At 36.5% G+C, this 18322-nt stretch overlaps 1 protein-coding gene across 5 annotated transcripts; it reads right to left on the bottom strand.

The window, feature by feature from the left end:
* Positions 1-12838: 12838 nt before the first annotated feature.
* Positions 12839-18322, bottom strand: LOC133830362 (probable beta-1,3-galactosyltransferase 3). 5 transcript variants are annotated; one of them, XR_009892024.1, is made up of 11 exons: positions 18251-18322; positions 18089-18154; positions 17798-17928; positions 17469-17693; positions 17307-17378; positions 17093-17212; positions 16840-16996; positions 16400-16564; positions 15227-15299; positions 15078-15112; positions 14823-14917 (listed from the first exon to the last, which is right to left on the bottom strand). XR_009892024.1 is itself a non-coding variant. In XM_062260332.1 (6 exons), exons 1-6 carry the CDS (start codon positions 16480-16482, stop codon positions 13067-13069), a joined length of 408 nt encoding a protein of 135 aa, XP_062116316.1. In that variant the 5' UTR covers positions 16483-16558; the 3' UTR covers positions 12839-13066. The 5 variants fall into 5 exon arrangements, 3 of the variants coding, with proteins under 3 accessions (XP_062116316.1, XP_062116318.1, XP_062116317.1); XR_009892025.1 differs by lacking the exon at positions 18251-18322 and having other exon boundaries at positions 18049-18152; XM_062260332.1 differs by lacking the exons at positions 16840-16996; positions 17093-17212; positions 17307-17378; ... (2 more) ...; positions 18089-18154; positions 18251-18322 and adding exons at positions 12839-13075; positions 13622-13687 and having other exon boundaries at positions 14823-14964; positions 16400-16558.

The raw sequence follows: 18322 nt of genomic DNA on the forward strand, positions 1-18322 counted from the left end.
CAAGTTGTAACCCTAAATGAACTTACTATTCCGATAAGTTTCCTCCGATAATACAAGTAACTCGTGGACTAGGCCTTGTCAATGGCCAAACCACGTAAAAATCCATAGTTCTTGTTTATTTTCTTGTTCTTTTCTTGTCTTTATTGAGTTGACAGAATAACGAGTCAACAAAGTTTATGTTGTGTTTTTCGTTGGTTGTTTTAATGTTGTTGTTATCTAGATTATCTTTGTGTTGTTTATTTTTTTAATTATTTTTTCATTTCAACATATCATTGTCATTTTCATATTATAAGGTATATTTTTTTTGAGGTTTTTCCTTTATTGTTTGGTTTTTTTTTTTTTTTTTTTTCTGCTTTTAAGTTTGTTTTGTTTATCTTTGAACTTTCTATCTCTAGTAGAGTGAGCTAATCAACATGGATTTTGTGGATATTATTTGATCTTTGTTGTCTGCATGTGTGTGAGAGCCTATAAAATGTGTGATATTTTTTGTAAAAAAATAAAATAAATGGGGTTTGATTATCTTATCCAAAGGTGAGAAGAAAATAACTTTATGAATTCTGTATTTTTTTTTTTTATTGTGAGGAAAACGTGCTACATTGTGTTACATACCCTTTTGATTATTGAATTTTTTTATGCTCATTTTTTCAAATTTGTAATGTTGCATGATTTATTTGTAGTATTTGTTTTGTTGTTTTTGAGTTTATGTTGTGTTGTTTATGAAATTTCATAATTTATGATTACCAAATTTTTATTTAATTAACCAAATTAATTAAATGCGGAACAAACAAGTTGGTAAAACAAACCAGTATTGTGTAGCTACAGATAAAGTTCCTACCATTACAGAATATCAAACCAGTGTGATAAAATAGAAATGACTAAATAATGAAATGACACACATAGTTTTTTATGTGGTGTCAATATCCTCTCACATATTACTAGTCGACGGGGAAGATTCATTAGTCAAATTTCACAAGTACAAAGTAATTGACTTAAACAAATCTTAGACTCCCTCTAATGATTTTTCCACAAGCTTGATGTGCTCTCTCTTTGTTGAATGAATCTCTTTAAGATACCAAGGTTTGAACTCCCTTCAAATTGCTTGATGAATGCTTGCTTCCTCCCGATGCAAGACTTGATGAACCTTCTTCTGAAGGTTGTTCTTCACGTTCTTCTCTTTGAGATTTTGCTTAACTCATAAGCAATTAAAAAGACATAGAATAACCAAGGAATAATAGAACAACTATCATTTACATAAGAAACACACTCTTCTAAAAGTATAAGGGATTAGGGAGAAGAAGAGCACTGTAATGTCCCAAAATCCGTAATAGGGTTTATGACCTTGATTAGGAGGCCTGGAGGGCCATAATTGATTTATTATGCTATTACATGATTATATTCATGTTTAAGAGTATTAAATATGCATGTGAACCCATTTTTGATTAATTGGGTGATTTTCATATTCTGGCCATTTTGGGCATATTTGGCATATATGTGATATGTGTGTGGTGCTTCACTATTATTTGGTTATGCTAGGGTTACTCAGCACGAGACGATCATAGGAGGTAAGCTAGTGGGAAAGTCACAACGGGATTTATACTTGACTCGGAGTGAGTCAAGCGGTATTTAGTGCATTACCGGGTTATTGGGTAATGAGAATAAATATTTGATGATAAATTGGGAGATAGTAAGATCAGGGGAAGTTATGGAAGTTTTGACTATTTTACCCCGGGGGCGTTTTTGGGACTCCAAGAATTAGGATTTGTTTGAGGCTACTTAAGCTTGAAGTAACCTGTTAAGAAATAAAAAGAACGTTCAGAACGTTCTCTCACCCTCAAAGTTCCATTTTTGTCTCCCAACCGCATTTTTGAAGGAAACTTGAGTTCTAGGACTTGGATTCAAGCGAGGATCGAGGCATAGCGATTCTAGGGAAGATTAGAAGCTTATTAGCTGGGGGATTTAGTTGGGAAACATCATAATCAGAGGTAATCCAAGTTGTAAGTTCTAAGTTTTTAAAGTTTTAAAACTTGAATTGGATTTTGTTTTTTGATGAGTTTTTGGATGATTTGAGACTTGGGTTTTAATGATTTTGGATCATGGGGATGTTTGGGAACATTGATTTTGGGATTTGGAGATGTTTGGGTAGGGATTTGGGAACTTTGAGTCTCTGTGTTTGTGCATGATCATAATTATCCTAGCAATTGTAAAGTAAGCATGCTGAATGCCCTACATTTGGATATTTGATATATGATATATGCCTGGTAGCATTGCTTACTTGAGTGTAGCACTGACTAACTAGTCAGAATTGGCAATGGTGTCAGTATTAACTGTGAAGCTGTGACTCATTAGTCAAGTTGGGCAGTAGTACTGAGCACTGGTCACATGGTATTGACTTATAAGTCAAGAACGGTCTTAGCGTGTTTAACGCAAGACAAGAAAGATTAGATCTAATCGACATCTGCATTGAATGAATCAAATGAGCATTAATGTCAGACTGACCTCAAGTTTGATGAAAATTATAAGCGCTTGTCTAGCCAAAGGCTAGTTACTTAGAGCTAGGGCCAGAGAGCCCCAGTGACTGTTTAGTCACATGGCTATGGGTGTTGAGCCCGAAGTGACTTACCCAGCAGTCACTCATTTGATTGGAGCCAGGGCCAGAAGGTCCAAGTGACTGTTTAGTGACATGGCTATGGGTGCTGAGCCCAGGTGACTACTTCGTCACATGACTATGGGTGCCGAGCCCCGTAGTGACTTTTTTGTCAGTCACTCATCTGATTAGAACCATTGCCAGAAAGCCCAGGTGACTGCTTCGTCACATGGGTATGGGTGCGGAGCCCCGTAGTGACTTGCTCGTCAATCACTCAATATGGTTAAATAGAACCTCAAAGTGATATTCACTCATCTGTTCAGGGCTATAAGCTATGTATGATCATAATGATCATCATTTGCATGGCTGTGGGTGCTGAGCCCTATGGTGACTTGCTTGTCAGTCACTCATTATGGTTAACGAAACCACTAATGTTAAATCACTCATCTGATTAGGATTGACTTGATAGTCATCCAATCAGGAGGGTAGGATTTCTTATCCTAGATTCCCCAACATTATCTGAACTTAATTACATGCTTGATTAGAGCTATATTTGCTAGGCATGCCAGATATGATTTGATGACATGTTATTACTGTTCATGAGCATATTGAGTTTTCTTGCTGGGCTTCGGCTCACAGGTACTATGTGGTGCAGGTAAAAGCAAAAGAAAGTTGGACCATCCTTGAGTTGGAGAGCTTAGGTGACGATGTGTACATATGCGACTGCTCGACCGCAACGACCGAGGGTTGAAAGAGGAACTAGGGTTAAACCCTGTTTTGCCGCTTAGATCGGCTGGTTGTAAATATTTTCTTGTAGTTAACCTTTAAATTATATTTTTGGGATCCCAATGTATACAGTAAACGTTCTAATGAAACGTGGTATCTTAACTAAAAATTTTAACCCTAAACCGCTAATCATACTTAGTTACACGATTATGGCCAAATGACTCGATTAGCGAGTTTAACACTGTTTAAAAGGCACACCGTAACGGTCCCTGGAGATTAGGGCGTTACAAGCACCTAAGGGCTGATGCTTTGGTTTGTATTTATACACAAAATACTCACCCAAAGTAAACTTTACACATATCTAGATGCACAACATACACAAGGAAAGTTTTCAAAATAAACTTTCAATCCCAATCAATGCAACCAAAATCATAGGAACAGACAAATATTTTGTAGTTGCAAAACGGTACGAATCTGGACTTATTCATGGTCAAGTTCATCCTTTGACTGTCTTGAGTAGTTACCTTTCTGGGCTGATTGAGAGCTGTCTAGATATATAATAAATTAACTATAAAACAGAGAATCAATTATTCAATTTTTGAAATAAAGATAAAGGCTATAAAGATATTGAGAATAAGGAGACTTTGTTCTTTAAAAAAATAAACACCTAACAAAGAATCAATATCATAATTTTAAAAGAAATAAAATCAAGGATAATTTTATTTATAAAAACGAGAATAATAAAATAAATCAAAAAATATTTGTCAAATCTTAAAATGCAAAATATGGATTTTACAATATCCCCATTTGGCAATTTGAAGGACAAAAACAATATTTTTGATTTTCCTATTCTAAAACACAAACAACCTTGCAAAAAGATTAAGTGTTAGAAAAAAAATAGAGTATTTAAATACTCCCCCTGCAAGCAAGATCACTAACACATAAAAAAAAATTAAACAACCATGTTAACTTTCAAAACGTTTAACAAAGTTTAACACACGACTCCCCCTGAAAATAAGGTCCAGAGTTGTAAACACATAACCAAAACAAGGAAAATAAAGAAAACAACACATTTTCTCCCCCCTTTTGTCTATCAAATTGCCACAGAATACAAAAAAAAAAAAAAAAACAAAGAAAAGAAAGGACCAAAAGAAACAACCAAACACAAAGTGCAACATGACAAAAATACTAATCATGCAGCAATGAACTTCTGAATAGAACTGAGGTGCTGAAGACTAGAGGCTTGGCCCTCCTCCAATTTACCCAAACAAGTGGTAACCTTGGCAATTTCTGTCTGAACAGATTTAAAAGCTAGAGCTACAGAAGGTGGTCCTAAATCTACAGGAGAAGCAGCATGCACAAGTCTATTTATAGCTGGGCTATAATGGCCCCATGTACATGGTGGTCCCTGGGGACAAAATAATACACGGGTACACTGTCAGGGTAGTAGCACAGGTGGTAGTGATGTTGGAGGAGTGATGGTCGACTTTAGTACGTGTCAGGGGTCTGCAAAAGTACTCCTGCCTTGGTACCATATTACACCTCCACTACTTGTCAGGTACGAACCTCATAAGTGTGCTGAGGGAGTCCTTATTATGTACCATTCTAGTACTGCCACTACTTGTTCGACATGGGTACCTAGTTCATACCATGTGCTCTCCAAGCTTGTACGTACCTAACCAAACGTACTACATACTCAGTTTTTTTCCTCCTTTGTCTTCCTTGGGTCATTTTGGCCTTGTTGCCCATACCTCCTAACACTTGACAAGGCTGAGGTATGGCTCCCTTCGTGGGAGTTTGTTGTGAACAAATTATTGTGCTCTAGCATGATTGGTTAAGCGAAGGATGCCCCACCAGTGGCATGAGGCTCAAGTAATGAGTCGCAGTCTCATCAACGAAGTCGGTATCACTAAGAGAGGCGCTATAGGTGTGAGGCATATAGGAATGAGACACTCAGGCATAAGGCATATGGGCACGAGGCATGAGGACCTCCAGTGAGGCGGTGGTCTTTCGAGGCCCTTGGAAGAGTGGCACTTGGGCGTGAGATGCTTGGGTCTTCAGCCAAGTTGCGGCTTCGCGAGGCGCAAGGATGAGTGGCACTTGGGTGTGAGGTGCTTGGGTCTCCAGCCAGTTTGGGGCTTCATGAGGCGCAAAGGTGCGTGGCACCTAGGCGGGAGGCGTTCTGGTGTTTATCGAGGCGGGGCCTCGTGAGGCACATGGGAACATGACTCTGATGAGCAAGGCGCTTGGGTCTCCAACCAGGCAGGGGTCTTGCGAGGCGCATGGATGCCTGACACATGGGCGCGAGACACACAAGGGTGTCATGAGCCTTCGAATCTTCAACAAGGCAGGGACTTGCGGGGCACTTGGGAGTGTTGGCTTGACCGTGGTCTCATGAGACCTATAGGCCCGGGCCCGATAGAATGATTAAGTGTCCTTTAGCCATTTATTTCAACAAGGGATTGGAGATTTTTTCCTTGGTGGATTTTTGGCATCCAAACTAGCCCCTAGTCTATAAGGAGGCCTTTAGGCGTTCTTGTAGACTATTTTTCTCCCATCTTTATGACATGCAAGGTACAAGTGCAATTCTTTGTTTATGAGATATGGAAAATCATACTTTATAAGTGGTGATCCTCAGGACTCCTTTGAAGTTTAATTAATGTCAAGAATTTCTTGGTACAGATCCCACAGGTACCATGGTGTACACAACATCGGGTCACACAAAGGAGCTTGAGGCACACTACCCAGAAGGGCCCAAGAAGTAGTGTCTAGCCAAAGTGAGCCATCGTGTGGTGCTCCTAAGATGTTTCCCTGGACGGTTTGCGTGCATCTAGCGCTTGTCAGATTTCAGAGTGAAGAGTGCTTTAACAATTCTTTCTTGTGGTCCTTTTGTCTTGTTAGCTTCTTCTTCACTTATCAAAGTAGCGGGTCGACTCGACCATGAAGTCTACTAGTACTTGCTCATTGATTGATACCCTTGAAGTATAAGTGATGCCGATTCATCTTAGATCCATGGATCATTTTAACAATCTTCCTATAGTTTAGGGCCCGCGGAGGACTTGTCATAGGGGTAACCTATTGTTGATGGTGAGAACTCATCAACGAAGTTCATGATGCTAGTGACAATGGTAGCATACTTTGGGCTGTCATGGTCGCATGAGTGGAAAGATAACTCATCGATATTCAGGCATGCATAACCTCCATTGGGGAGTTGTCGAGCATCATGGCATGGTGTTGTTGTCTCGTGATACCTCACAGGATCACTAGGCATAGATGAAGCATATGGCACTTGAGAGCACGCTCTGAAGCACGCTCTGGAGGGTATGATCGAGTGCTGGTGAAAAGAACTAAGCATGGACATCGAGGCCTCAAACAAAGTCATTCGAGAGCATCAAGCTAAGGATGACCTTCCTTCATGCCTTCGAGTCTTAAACCTTCATTCGTCAACACGTGAAGGCCTTGGCTTGTCACTTTTTCATGAATGTGATACTTGCGTTATGCTAGGAGGCATATAAGGCAGCGAAGGATGTCATCCAACACTATTGGTTGATGAATACTTCGCTATGCCAGATGGTTCCGCATGGCGAGACCCTCTCACATGGTGAGGCTTGCCTCCCTCTCCTCATGCTTCATCTGTTGACATCCCAGGACCTTCATCGACCTTCCTTTCAAGGATAAGGCTTTTATGAGGCTTAGGGGCACGTTAAACGCTTAGAAAAGAATGTTTGGAAGCACTAGGCTATAATTGGTCTCGCTATGCGAGGGCCCTCTCGTTGTGCGAGGCCTTTTAGCCTCGTTTTGTATCTCTGTGACTTAATTCTTCATTTATGTTTGCAAGGTGGCATTTAGGTAGATGTCCAATGAAGGACTAGAGCTCGATTGAGCTAGAAGGCTGAGGGCAACCTTGACGAGGGAGGGTGCCCTTGCTATGTGAGATCCTCTTGCAAGGTGTGAGGTGTCTTGTCCCTTTGTCAATTTGAGCTATTCATTTTAGACATCTTTACTTGGTGATGCTATAAGGAATGTCTAAGGTAGGAGGCGAACTTATTTGGGAGCCAAATTCGAGGGAGGATTTCCATCGTTCACACTTGGTAAAGTATAAGCTGAGCTGCCTCTCGTTTTGTGAGATGGATATTACTAAAGAGATATCCATAAGTTGACTTTCATTGCGACCTCGCGATGCGGGCACATCTAAGTTAGGAGGTGAATACACAAGGGCATCGCATTACGGCCTCAAATTGCGGGACCATCAAGATATCCATAAATTTCCTTTCATTGCGTCCTCGCGATGCAGGCACATTTTTCTAAGGGCGTATGACACAAGGACCTCTTATCTCGCGACTCTTTCAGATGTACTAGTTCACAAGATAATTTTATATGCTCACACAAGTATAAGGGAAGCGTAAATCCCTTTCTCTTTCTCTCATTGGTGTGAGACTTTGAGAAGCCTTGTTTTCCTTAGTCTTGGATTCTGAGAAGCTATTCTTTTTTCTTTTTTTTTTTGTGAGGGACTTTTGCAAGTCCTCATGGCCAATAACTTTATTTTGAAAGGGTTCCCTTTGGGACCCCTCAACTGCGTGTGATTCGTTTCTGTTGGTGCACCTTGATTACTTGTAAGGATATGTTGACCCTTTGGGTTCTCGCTATCCTTTTATATATTTTTGCGCGCGCTTTTTATTTTGTGCGAGAAGTGTCCTTCTTGTCATTATGCATAGTACTATTTTTGCAAGCGTCTTCTTCGAGACCCTTTTTGCAAGCGTCTTCTTTGAGACCATTTTTGGGCTAGGTGACCTTGGCCAACCCAGGATTGTTATTAGGACCCTTTTTGTAACACCCTACTTCCTTAGAGCCGTTACTAAGTGAGTTTAAAACGTGCAATTAACTCACTGATTGAGGTTTTAGGTTAAAAGTGTGGCTAAACTGTAATAAAAGTCATCTAATTTGAAAATGTAGTCATTCATTGAAATTATAAAGCGTTATACATTTGGGATCCCAAAATATTGTTTAGAAAATACTTTACATCTCAAAATACATTTAAGGTTGACTAGGTGACAAATTCAAGTCTATACATTGCATTTTCCCAAAATAACCTTGGCTGTGACAACGCATTGCGGCAGTGGAGCGCATATTGAAGGAACAACAAGTCTCCATAAATGACACCACGGAAGATTGCAGGGAGTCAGATGGCGCGCTCAGAGAAAAAATGACTGAGCTAACTGCAAAGGTGAACTTAATGATGCGAGCGGTTGGAAATGCACATGCAACGGGGCTGATATGTATGGAATATGGCCGAGTTAAAGTGCCTAAGTCGAGGTCCTATAACAGGGCTAGAGACGCAAAAGACTTGGAAAATTTTCTCTTTGACATGGAACACTATTTTAGAGCCGTGCGGGCCAATTCTGAAGAAGGGAAGGTCGCCATGGCTACCATGTACTTGTCTGGGGATGCCAAAGTGTGGTGGAGGACAAAGTACGACGACATTGAGAATGGTAGATTCACCATCACATCATGGGGAGACTTGAAGCACAATTTTCGCCAGAAAATGTCGCTTACATGGCTCGACGCCGGTTGAGAGAGCTTAAACAAGTTGGGACAATCCGAGAATATGCGAAAAAGTTTTCAGGACTGATGCTCGATATAAAAGACATGTCCAAAGTAGACAGTCTCTTCTGCTTCCTCGAGGGATTGAAACCGTGGGCCAAACAAGAACTTCAGAGACAACGTGTGTCTGACCTAGCCACCGCTCAAGCTGCTGCTGAACGCTTAACAGACTACACTCTAGAGAGCAGCCTGCCGAAGAGGGCTACCCCTCCAACCAGCTCAAGTAGCGCTGGGAGTAAGAAGTCCGGGAAGTCATGCCAGGACAAGAGTGGGGGAGAGAAAAGGATAACAGAGTTCAGTTCTTCCAGTGGTACAGATGTTGCTGCAGGGAAGAAGCCGCTAGCTTGTTGGCTCTGCAAAGGAACACATAAGTCGGCAGTTTGCCCTTACAAGGGCAAGTTGAATGCCCTCATTGGTCAAGAAGAACATCGTGAAGGAGAAGAGGAGGATGAAGAGTACATGCACATGGGCGATGTTCGCCTGTTGAATGCTCTCAAGAAGCATGGCGAAAAAGGGAAGAAGACCCTGGGGAAGGGGCTAATGTTCGTGGATGCCACCATCAACGACAAGCCGGCCAAGAGCATGATGATTGATACTGGTGCCACCCACAACTTCATCTAAAAACTCGAAGCCAAGCAACTGGGACTAAAACTGGAGAAAGATGCAGGCCGCATGAAATAGGTCAACTCAAAGGCCTTGGCCACAATTGGAGTGGCTAAAGGCGTAAAAGTTAAGTTCGACACGTGGGAGGGGCAGCCTGACTTAGTGGTGGTCCATACGGACGAATTTGATGTAGTTTTGGGAATGGACTTCCTAACTGAGAAATGTGCCATCCCGATTCTTGCTACTAGGAGTTTGCTCATAATGGAAGAGACTCCTTCAATGGCTCCTGCAAAGGTGATACCACCCCCTGGTGTGAAGCTTATATTAACTTCACAGTTTAAGAAGGGTGTGAAGAAACATGAGCCCACTTATGTAGCGGTACCCACCGTGTTCAAAGAAATAATGGAAGAGATTGTTCAACTTGAAATTATGAGGGTCTTAAAGATGTATGGGGACGTGATGCCAGATAAACTCCCCAAAGCCTTGCCTCCAAGAAGGGGGATTGATCACCAGATAGAGCTGGTGCTGGGAGCGAAACCTCCAACGAAATTTCCTTACAGAATGGCACTGATCTGTAAAATCTGTACGCAAGTATACGTAGTTGTGTCAAGTAACAAAGTCTGTAAGAACAGAGATCGTCCCACAGAGACTATTAACCAATTACTAATAATTGATTTTCAAATTCTATTTGGTGAATTAAAATTTAGATGAATAATTAAAAATTAAAATGAATACTCTAAACTATGAACAAAATTTAAATAACTGTAAGCAAAATAATTAATCAACTAATTAAAAATCAATAATAAAAAGCCTAGGAATTAATTTTATCAACTTTTCATTCTATTAGTTTTACTAATCAATTCCAAATCTCTTCTTCCTATCTTAATAGCAGGTCAACATAAATCAATTCCTATTATTTTTCAAGATATAAATCTCAACCTATATGCAGGTTTTCTACATTTCTGTGATAAACTTAAACATATAGAAGACATTAAATATGGAAACCTAATTACTACACAAGTCATACATGTACTTTCGTCCAATATGCAGCCTATGTCTATATAATGATAGCATATTCAATATTCATCTTTCGAATTTTGAATCAAAATCATAAATCAAGCAAACATTATATAGATTAGAATAAATAAGAAGAATCAATAGAACACCATAATAAGAGAAGAAAGAGAGGAAATAGAGAGATGTCAAGAAGAAAGAGAGAGAGAGAGTGATGAAGATCTAAAATAGTCTAAAGCATTCTTTTTATAGTGATAAGGTTGTTAAAAGAGTTTTCTAGATGTTTCCATTTGTTACTTAATAATGCTCCAAAATATCTTTAATTGCATTTCAAATCTCGTAACTCTAGCTTGCGTAATCTTGTAGGTCAAATATCACCACGTAAAAATCCGACTTTGACTTTTCTTGTGAAATAAACTTTCGTAGGTATTTGAATAAGCTTTCCAACACCATCAAGAACATGTAAATCAGATAAGTGAGTCGGGAGATATGGTCAAAATACCGAAATTGTCTCAGATTCAAAATATCTCAGATTTTTCCAACAATTTAAGTTTGAATTCTCCTTTACTTCTCCAATTAATTCAAATAAATATATTTTTATTAATTTTCTATTAATTAAAGATAATATTTCAAATAAATTTTGAAATATTTCTCAAATATTCATTTAACAAATGAAAACCTGAAAAATACATCAACCACACATAAAAAGAACTAAAAATATAAAATAATAATAATAAAACTAAGGCTAAAAAGAATTAAAAATCTATCCTATCAAATTCCCCAAAACTAAACCTTTACTCACCCTCGAGTAAAGTACACAAAAGACAAACAAAAACCAAACTAAAAACCTAAAACAACCAACTCAAATGAATCAAGCTAACAACTACAATTTAAGCCTCAAAATATTATGAATAACAAGCTTATATAATCTTCAAGAAATTCAACTTATAATCCAGAATTTCAGTCAAAACATTCTTCCAATGCACTTAAGTCCAAACAAAAATAAAAGCTCTCAAAATCATGATTAATAAATAAAATGTATTCGAATCATTTCATGCTCACCAAATTTTTTTCATTACAATCAATTAATATCATTATCCCATAAGCTTGCTATACTTACTAATCTCCACTAATGTAGAAAACACATACTCAAAAATCAATAGGACTTTCATGGCTTATAATTGAACGACTTAGGTAAAGGTAGATGAAAAAGTCATTTAGGCTCAAATATACCATAAGCATACAAACCAAACAAACCAATCTTATGACAAACTCACGAACCCAAAACAATCCCAAATTTCTCTATCTTTCTTGCTTTGAGAGAGAACTCATACACATATATTTTTTTTCTTTTTTTCATTTCATTTTTTTATAATGATACTACACTCCCCCAAACTTATTTCTTTATATTTTCAATTGGAGTGTAGTTTATTTTCAATATTTTTTTTCTTTCTCTCTCAATTTTTCTTCTTCTATTGACACAAATTTCCAAATATAAGCCCCATTACAAACCACCCCTCAATCATTTTTCATATGCTCATGGTATACATCAAAGGGAAGATAAAAATAATAACAACAAAGTTTCAAATAGGCTCGAAATAAGTGTCAAACAAAAAGAATCAAATTAGGCTCAAAATGGGGTAACTAGTGATTTAATAAATTAAGGTTGGCTTGAAAGGCTCAAACGTTCCAAATAATTGCCTAAATCATCTTCCTAAACATGCATCATCTAGGATTTTGTCTCAAAACACAAGCAAACAAGTTCTAGAATAACAACATTTCAATCTTATTTTTATTTTAAAAATTCAGCAAGCATAAATAAAATTCAATCACACAAAATTGATCAAAAATCATGATTAACACTACAAGAAAAATTGCTTTAAATAACACCGAAAATGTGTTATCAAAACATACGATAACACTTTCTAATGTGTTAAGACCGACTATGTTATCATAGGTCAGGGTACTTTACATAACACTTTATCAGTGTTATACAGATGTGTTATTGTACTGTCAACGATAACACAATTTCTGTGTTATTTTAATATATAGATAAGTGTTGAATTATGTTATTTATAGTCGATTATATAACACTTTTTTTGTGTTATACTACACTTTAGCATAACCCTTTTTTTGTGTTATACTACACTTTAGTATAACACATTTTTTGTATTATACTAGACTTTAATATAACACATTATTTGTGCTATACTACACTTTAGTATAACACGTGTTATATTAGCTTAGAGAAACATAATCTTTTTTTACTTACACAAAACTAGGAAAACAAATATGAAAGTTGAAGCCAAATAAGGTAACAAAAATAGATTTTTATTAATTACTCAAAATGTAATTACAATATTTAGTCTACTAGTCTAGGCTTAAGAAATCAAATTACAACATAATTTATGCCCAATTTAGATTCCTTTATCACTAAATACAAAACAAGAAATGTACACGAAAATTAGTGAAATACATTCTTCCATTCTAAAGGCCTCAACTACAAATGTTGTCAAGAATTGCTCCAAAGAAATCATCTCAATATACCTACACATTGTAAAAAAAAAGTCCTTTTATTATTAATATGAAGAAACAATTCATACATTTTGTACTAACTTCTATCCCCATTTATTTCTTCTCTAAAGACCTAGCAAGGTTAATTCCTTTCTGTAAAGTTCAATACAAACATAGCATTGATGTGTAAATAGCTTTGGCAAAATTCTCTCTGTGATAGGTAACCAACAGGGCATCAAGTATGGCATCCAAATTAACAAGTAGAATGTGAATATGGCTGTTAGAGGTCCTTTATGAAGCCCATGATATTCCTCTTATTCTCCCAAAGTTTCTCTTTCTTTCTAAGTTCAAAGTGAGAAATGTGTTTAGAGTTAGGTTATGGGAAACAAGACAAACAAAAACTGGGAAAAAAAAACAAACGTTATCTTTTTGTATTAATAAACTAAAATCTGTTTCTTGTCAAGAAAGCGAAAAGCACTAGCTTTCCAACTTAGATTTCACGAGAACTTCTAAGATTTCTAGTTGCATAAATTTTTAAGTTTTTTAGCCTAACTAAATAACCATACACACACACCATACCTGAATCATGTGCCATACACACCGCCAAGCTTTTCGAGAAAAGACAGGAGCATAATTTCCACAAACCTGAAACATATTCAGAAGGTACTGTTAAACTTTACACTGTTCAAAATATCTTTCCATAAAACATAAACATATTCATATGAGAATCACTTCCAGGTGGGCTCTATCTCATGCAAGTGGCTCTTGTGACTCAATTCATAAAAGCTCAAACCATCCAAACCCGACTTTAATTCATTTTATAAGTAAAAATCAAATATTGAAAATCAAATGGATTTGTTGCAGAAACATTGGGTAAAGGCCAATTTGATATATTATTATTTAGATAATTACTATGTCTTGTATAAGACAAACTAAAGTATCAAACAAAAACTCTAGAAATTGTCATGTTTTAAGTTCATATATGGGAATATGACATTATAAAAAAGGAAACCTCATCAAAATTTTGCCAGGAAGAGATGCTTTCATAATACTATGTGGTAATTCATTTCAAGAGAGAAAAGAAACTCTATACCTAATAAAGTTACAATAGAAACTTGAACAAAACTAAAAGAACATCTCCCAACAGCAAAGAAACAGAGCCAAATGACTCTGTTTATTTAGTTAGCAAACTATGGAATTGATTTTTATTTTGTTTTTCTTTCTCATATCAGAAAAATAAAGTTACAATTATGCCTAGCATCTCTGATTTAACAAATAAGTAAAGCAAGAGAGAAGGAAATAAAAAAGAAAAGAATAGCAGAAAAACCACAAGGGTAAAAACAAAAATTGCCCAACATACACTACATCCAACCAATAAGAGAAAAAGAAAAATCTAAAACACAACTATAATGGAGGCTATCTAATTGCCAGAATAAAGAACTATACAAAAGGACACCCAGCAACATAAATAGAAAGTAATTAGACAAAAGGGTTGCAGATGTGGTAACTTCTCTACAGGCTGTTGTACAAATTTATAAAAAGAAAATAATACATGATGTGTAAATGTCACAAAATTACCATATTCATTTCATACACCAAGAAACACTACTTGTGCAAGGAAACCTCTAAGAGCCAGACCAATGACTAATGCTATTCCCAGAACAATAGAAGAAAAGCTTCAGAAAAGACATAGTATGGAACTAAAGAAGTTCTACATGTTAGCATTCAGAGTGAAGAAAAGAAAAAATCAAAGAGAAACAACAAACTAAGTGGTTCATACCAGTAACTGTTGTAGGGCAGCAGGACAATCTGAGAGATATTTCACTGCAAGAGTCAAAAGAACAGGAACTGAATCCTCTCCTGGGATCATCATATCTATAATGTTATCAGCTATTAGATCATCTGTATTATTCTGAAACTTGCTGGTAGAAATAGTTAAGAAATGCAAAAAAGAGATGAGTGAGAGATAGAGAGAGAGAGGGAGCCGAGAGAGACAAAGAGAGCAGAAATAAAAATTTAGAAAAAAAATACAAACCTGAAAAATGGGACAGATCTTGAGCTGAAATGGTCCTGCTCACAACATTGTAAATATTTTCCTTTATGAGTTACTGAAAAAAAAAATACCAAACTGAATTGACAATGTTTTGCACCAAGGGTACAATGTAGAAGAAGAATAAAATTTACCAGTCTTAGAATATCTCCATGTTTCTTATCCTCTGCTTCAACAGCTCTGTCTAGAATACCCCCTGATGTGGCACTAAATGTGGAGAAAAAGAAAAATTTACAAAATTAATTAAGTGAAAATCTGTCAAAAGAACAATTGAATTGAAGAAAAGATGAATTTTGCATAGGAGTTTCATTAAATTGCAGAGTGGGAACTCAAAGGGCTGTCCACAAGGAAATAGAACAAATCCATATAAAGTCAGAACAGATCAAACTCATATGACTTTATTTGATTAGTTATTATAATACTTTTCTAATAGTCTAAACTTCTATGGTGTATAATTTTGATAAACTTCTTCATCAACAGAAGTTTAATGAAATTATACACCATAGAAGAATTCTACTATCATTACAACTGGTTCCTAAATAATCTGAATTAGAAATTTAGTACTATAGTTCTGAGAGATGGAAATTAAGAGCTAGAGAGACTAAAACCAAAATTCAGGAACAGGTTAAAACTGGGGAATTCAATCTTCAATCTGAGAATCAATCCAATTTAAATTCAGTAGTTATCAAATGTTTTCACTGCCATAATCATAGCTGCCACTAAAGCAGAAGATCATATTGACATAAGTAAGTTCATACAACATATATTTATGCTGAAAAATCTCCAACTCTCTCAAAGTTCAAGCATTACTTGGACATTGTAATTTTCAGCAGGAAGAATTAAATAAATATTCTATTAATGGCATGATAAAGTAGCAACTGTGAAGATTGTTTAAAGAAAGTTCAAGAGTTAGTTATGTAAGCTAATTCAGTGAGTGACAAAGAACTAGTGCAATAACAAAGTTTTATCATGACACACAACTACTTATAACAAGACAGATGATAAGAATATTAGGCCTTCTTTGAGGTTTAGTTATTCCATAAAAAATAAAAAGAACTAGTTACTAATTAGGCCTATTATTATTGGCTGAATATATGTCCAATAAGATTATAAGAATTGTACTAGGCATACTAAGTGATTATTATATATATTGCCTAGTGTTCTAAGGGAAGAGATATAAAAAAAAAAATTGATTATAAACAAGAGATGCAAGAGAGTAACTTTAATAAAAAGAGAAAATCGTATACACACTTGTGTTTATTTAGACATCACACGAACAAAGACAGTCTGAAATTTATAAAACATACCAGAAACATGAAAATAATGGGTTCAGCGAGGTTTTCCTGCTTTTCAAGTTTTGACCCATGACCTCTCCGTGAGACCGAGCCATCCACGATCCTCCGCAAGCCCGAGCCCTCCAACCCCGTCCATAGCCCTATCCGTGAGCTGCATTTGGAGTCTTGATCAAGGTCCTAAAATATGCAAACATAGAAAAACAGTATATTCATGCACAATTTTCAATAGAAATGAAAGAATATATATTGTACAATTTTCAATAGAAAGGAAGGTCCAGAAATTTTCAATATATATTGTAAAAGCCTTAGATATGCAAGTCATATTTGCTAGCTCAGTTTCACAAATTCATTTAATCATCCCTGGAACAGGCATGTAACGTTTTTTAGCTAAAACAAAATGTTATAATGGCATTTCAAACTTCATAGTTACAAGTCTTGGCCAAGTCGCTCACCATATGAACCACCAGAATCAGGCAAGATAACTATTAACAACTGTAGTTGTTTGTTGATAAGTATCTTCTTGCATTGCTCATGAATAGATCTCAAAGCCCTCTCAATTTGGTTAGCTGGCCAAGCGTTGCAGGGAATTACTGGTCTAGTTTGGAAGGCCTTCCAAGTATCCAAAATGATAAAAAATGTCAATTATAAACAGTCAATGCAATGTCACAGTAAAAGAGATGAGACAGAAAGATCCGGTAACCATACCATTCCCCTATTGAGCCAAGTACTGACCAATTCTGAACAAAAGCGATCATGAATATCTGAATTGATACGCGAGAAGTTCACACATGTCCAAAACTCAACTTGGCCTCCATTGATCATTTTCTATCATAACCCAAAATAAAAAAAAATAAGTCAATGAATCATACCTCTTCACATACATCATAACAAAATGGAGTTATAAAGATCATTTACTTACTTTATTGGACATATTCCATTGCCCAAATCGAGGATGCTCAGTAGCCTCCCTCCCAGCACCTCTGTAGAAAAGCTTCATGAAGAAAAATAATAGAATTAGTTCCAATTGAAAGACTAGAACTCACTCGTCAAACGCAAAAGCAAGCACATATTAGAAAAATACCACTGGTGGAGGCAAAACTCGAGCATCAACCATTGTCAAATTGTTTGCAACACTAATTCCAAAATCCTGGACAAGTTCCTGATCACTGTATTTGTTCTGCTTAACAATTCGCCAAATGCTTTCTTCCCTGTCGTTTGGTCTTTGACAGGTTGCCCTCAATAGATTGGTTACTTGCCTTTCATTGAGTTTCTTAGAGTATCTTTGCCCCTCAACAATTGTACAAACCTATAACAGATACAACATTTAGAAATATAATCATGAAAATAGCTGCTGTCCAATAGAACTTAGCACGCAAAAAAAAAAAATGTTATTGAAACTATGATGGGAACCTCCATGGGTAAGTAAATAGGCTTTGCTGCATTTCCTGCTTGCAGAGCAGGCCATGTCACATATCTGAGTTTGATTTTGTACTTGTCTTGAAAGTAAGCAGCAACTGAAATCTGTATCATCAAGAGTAAACCTAAAATAAAATATAAACATGTTAGTAAAACAATTTGAAAGTACAGGTAGAGAAGTTTAAATACCACCAAGAAAAATCTTCCCAAATTATTAAAATCAAATAGCAGCACATAGCACATACCAACATGGAATAGTTAAGGTCATGACATATGCACACTCACATTAATTTGTTCAGTGGCTCTGTCGATATCCCAGTAATCTTATAAGTCCTTGTATTATGCAAATGACTGCATGCTACTTTAACCCCTTTCAAATCAGAACAGAGTACATAAAAATGAAAATAGTATTACTCAAAATGTCAAACTTAATGTAGTATATAATACCTCCTGGTACTAGAGCTTCCAGTTTCTCTATCATTGTCAGACAACTTTATAATAAATTCTTTGGAGGAAAAT

Source organism: Humulus lupulus, chromosome 4 (assembly GCF_963169125.1).
Source record: "Humulus lupulus chromosome 4, drHumLupu1.1, whole genome shotgun sequence".
NCBI lineage: Eukaryota > Viridiplantae > Streptophyta > Magnoliopsida > Rosales > Cannabaceae > Humulus > Humulus lupulus.

What these genes read in the sequence shown, in the direction of transcription:
- LOC133830362 (XM_062260332.1), bottom strand. Translation starts at nt 16,482, where the DNA reads ATGGCTCGGTCTCACGGAGAGGTCATGGGTCAAAACTTGAAAAGCAGG. An exon ending in CCATTATTTTCATGTTTCTG is followed by an intron (nt 15,300 to 16,399) that starts GTATGTTTTATA and finishes CTCCACATTTAG; the next exon opens with TGCCACATCAGGGGGTATTC. An exon ending in ATGGAGATATTCTAAGACTG is followed by an intron (nt 15,113 to 15,226) that starts GTAAATTTTATT and finishes TGTTGTGAGCAG; the next exon opens with GACCATTTCAGCTCAAGATC.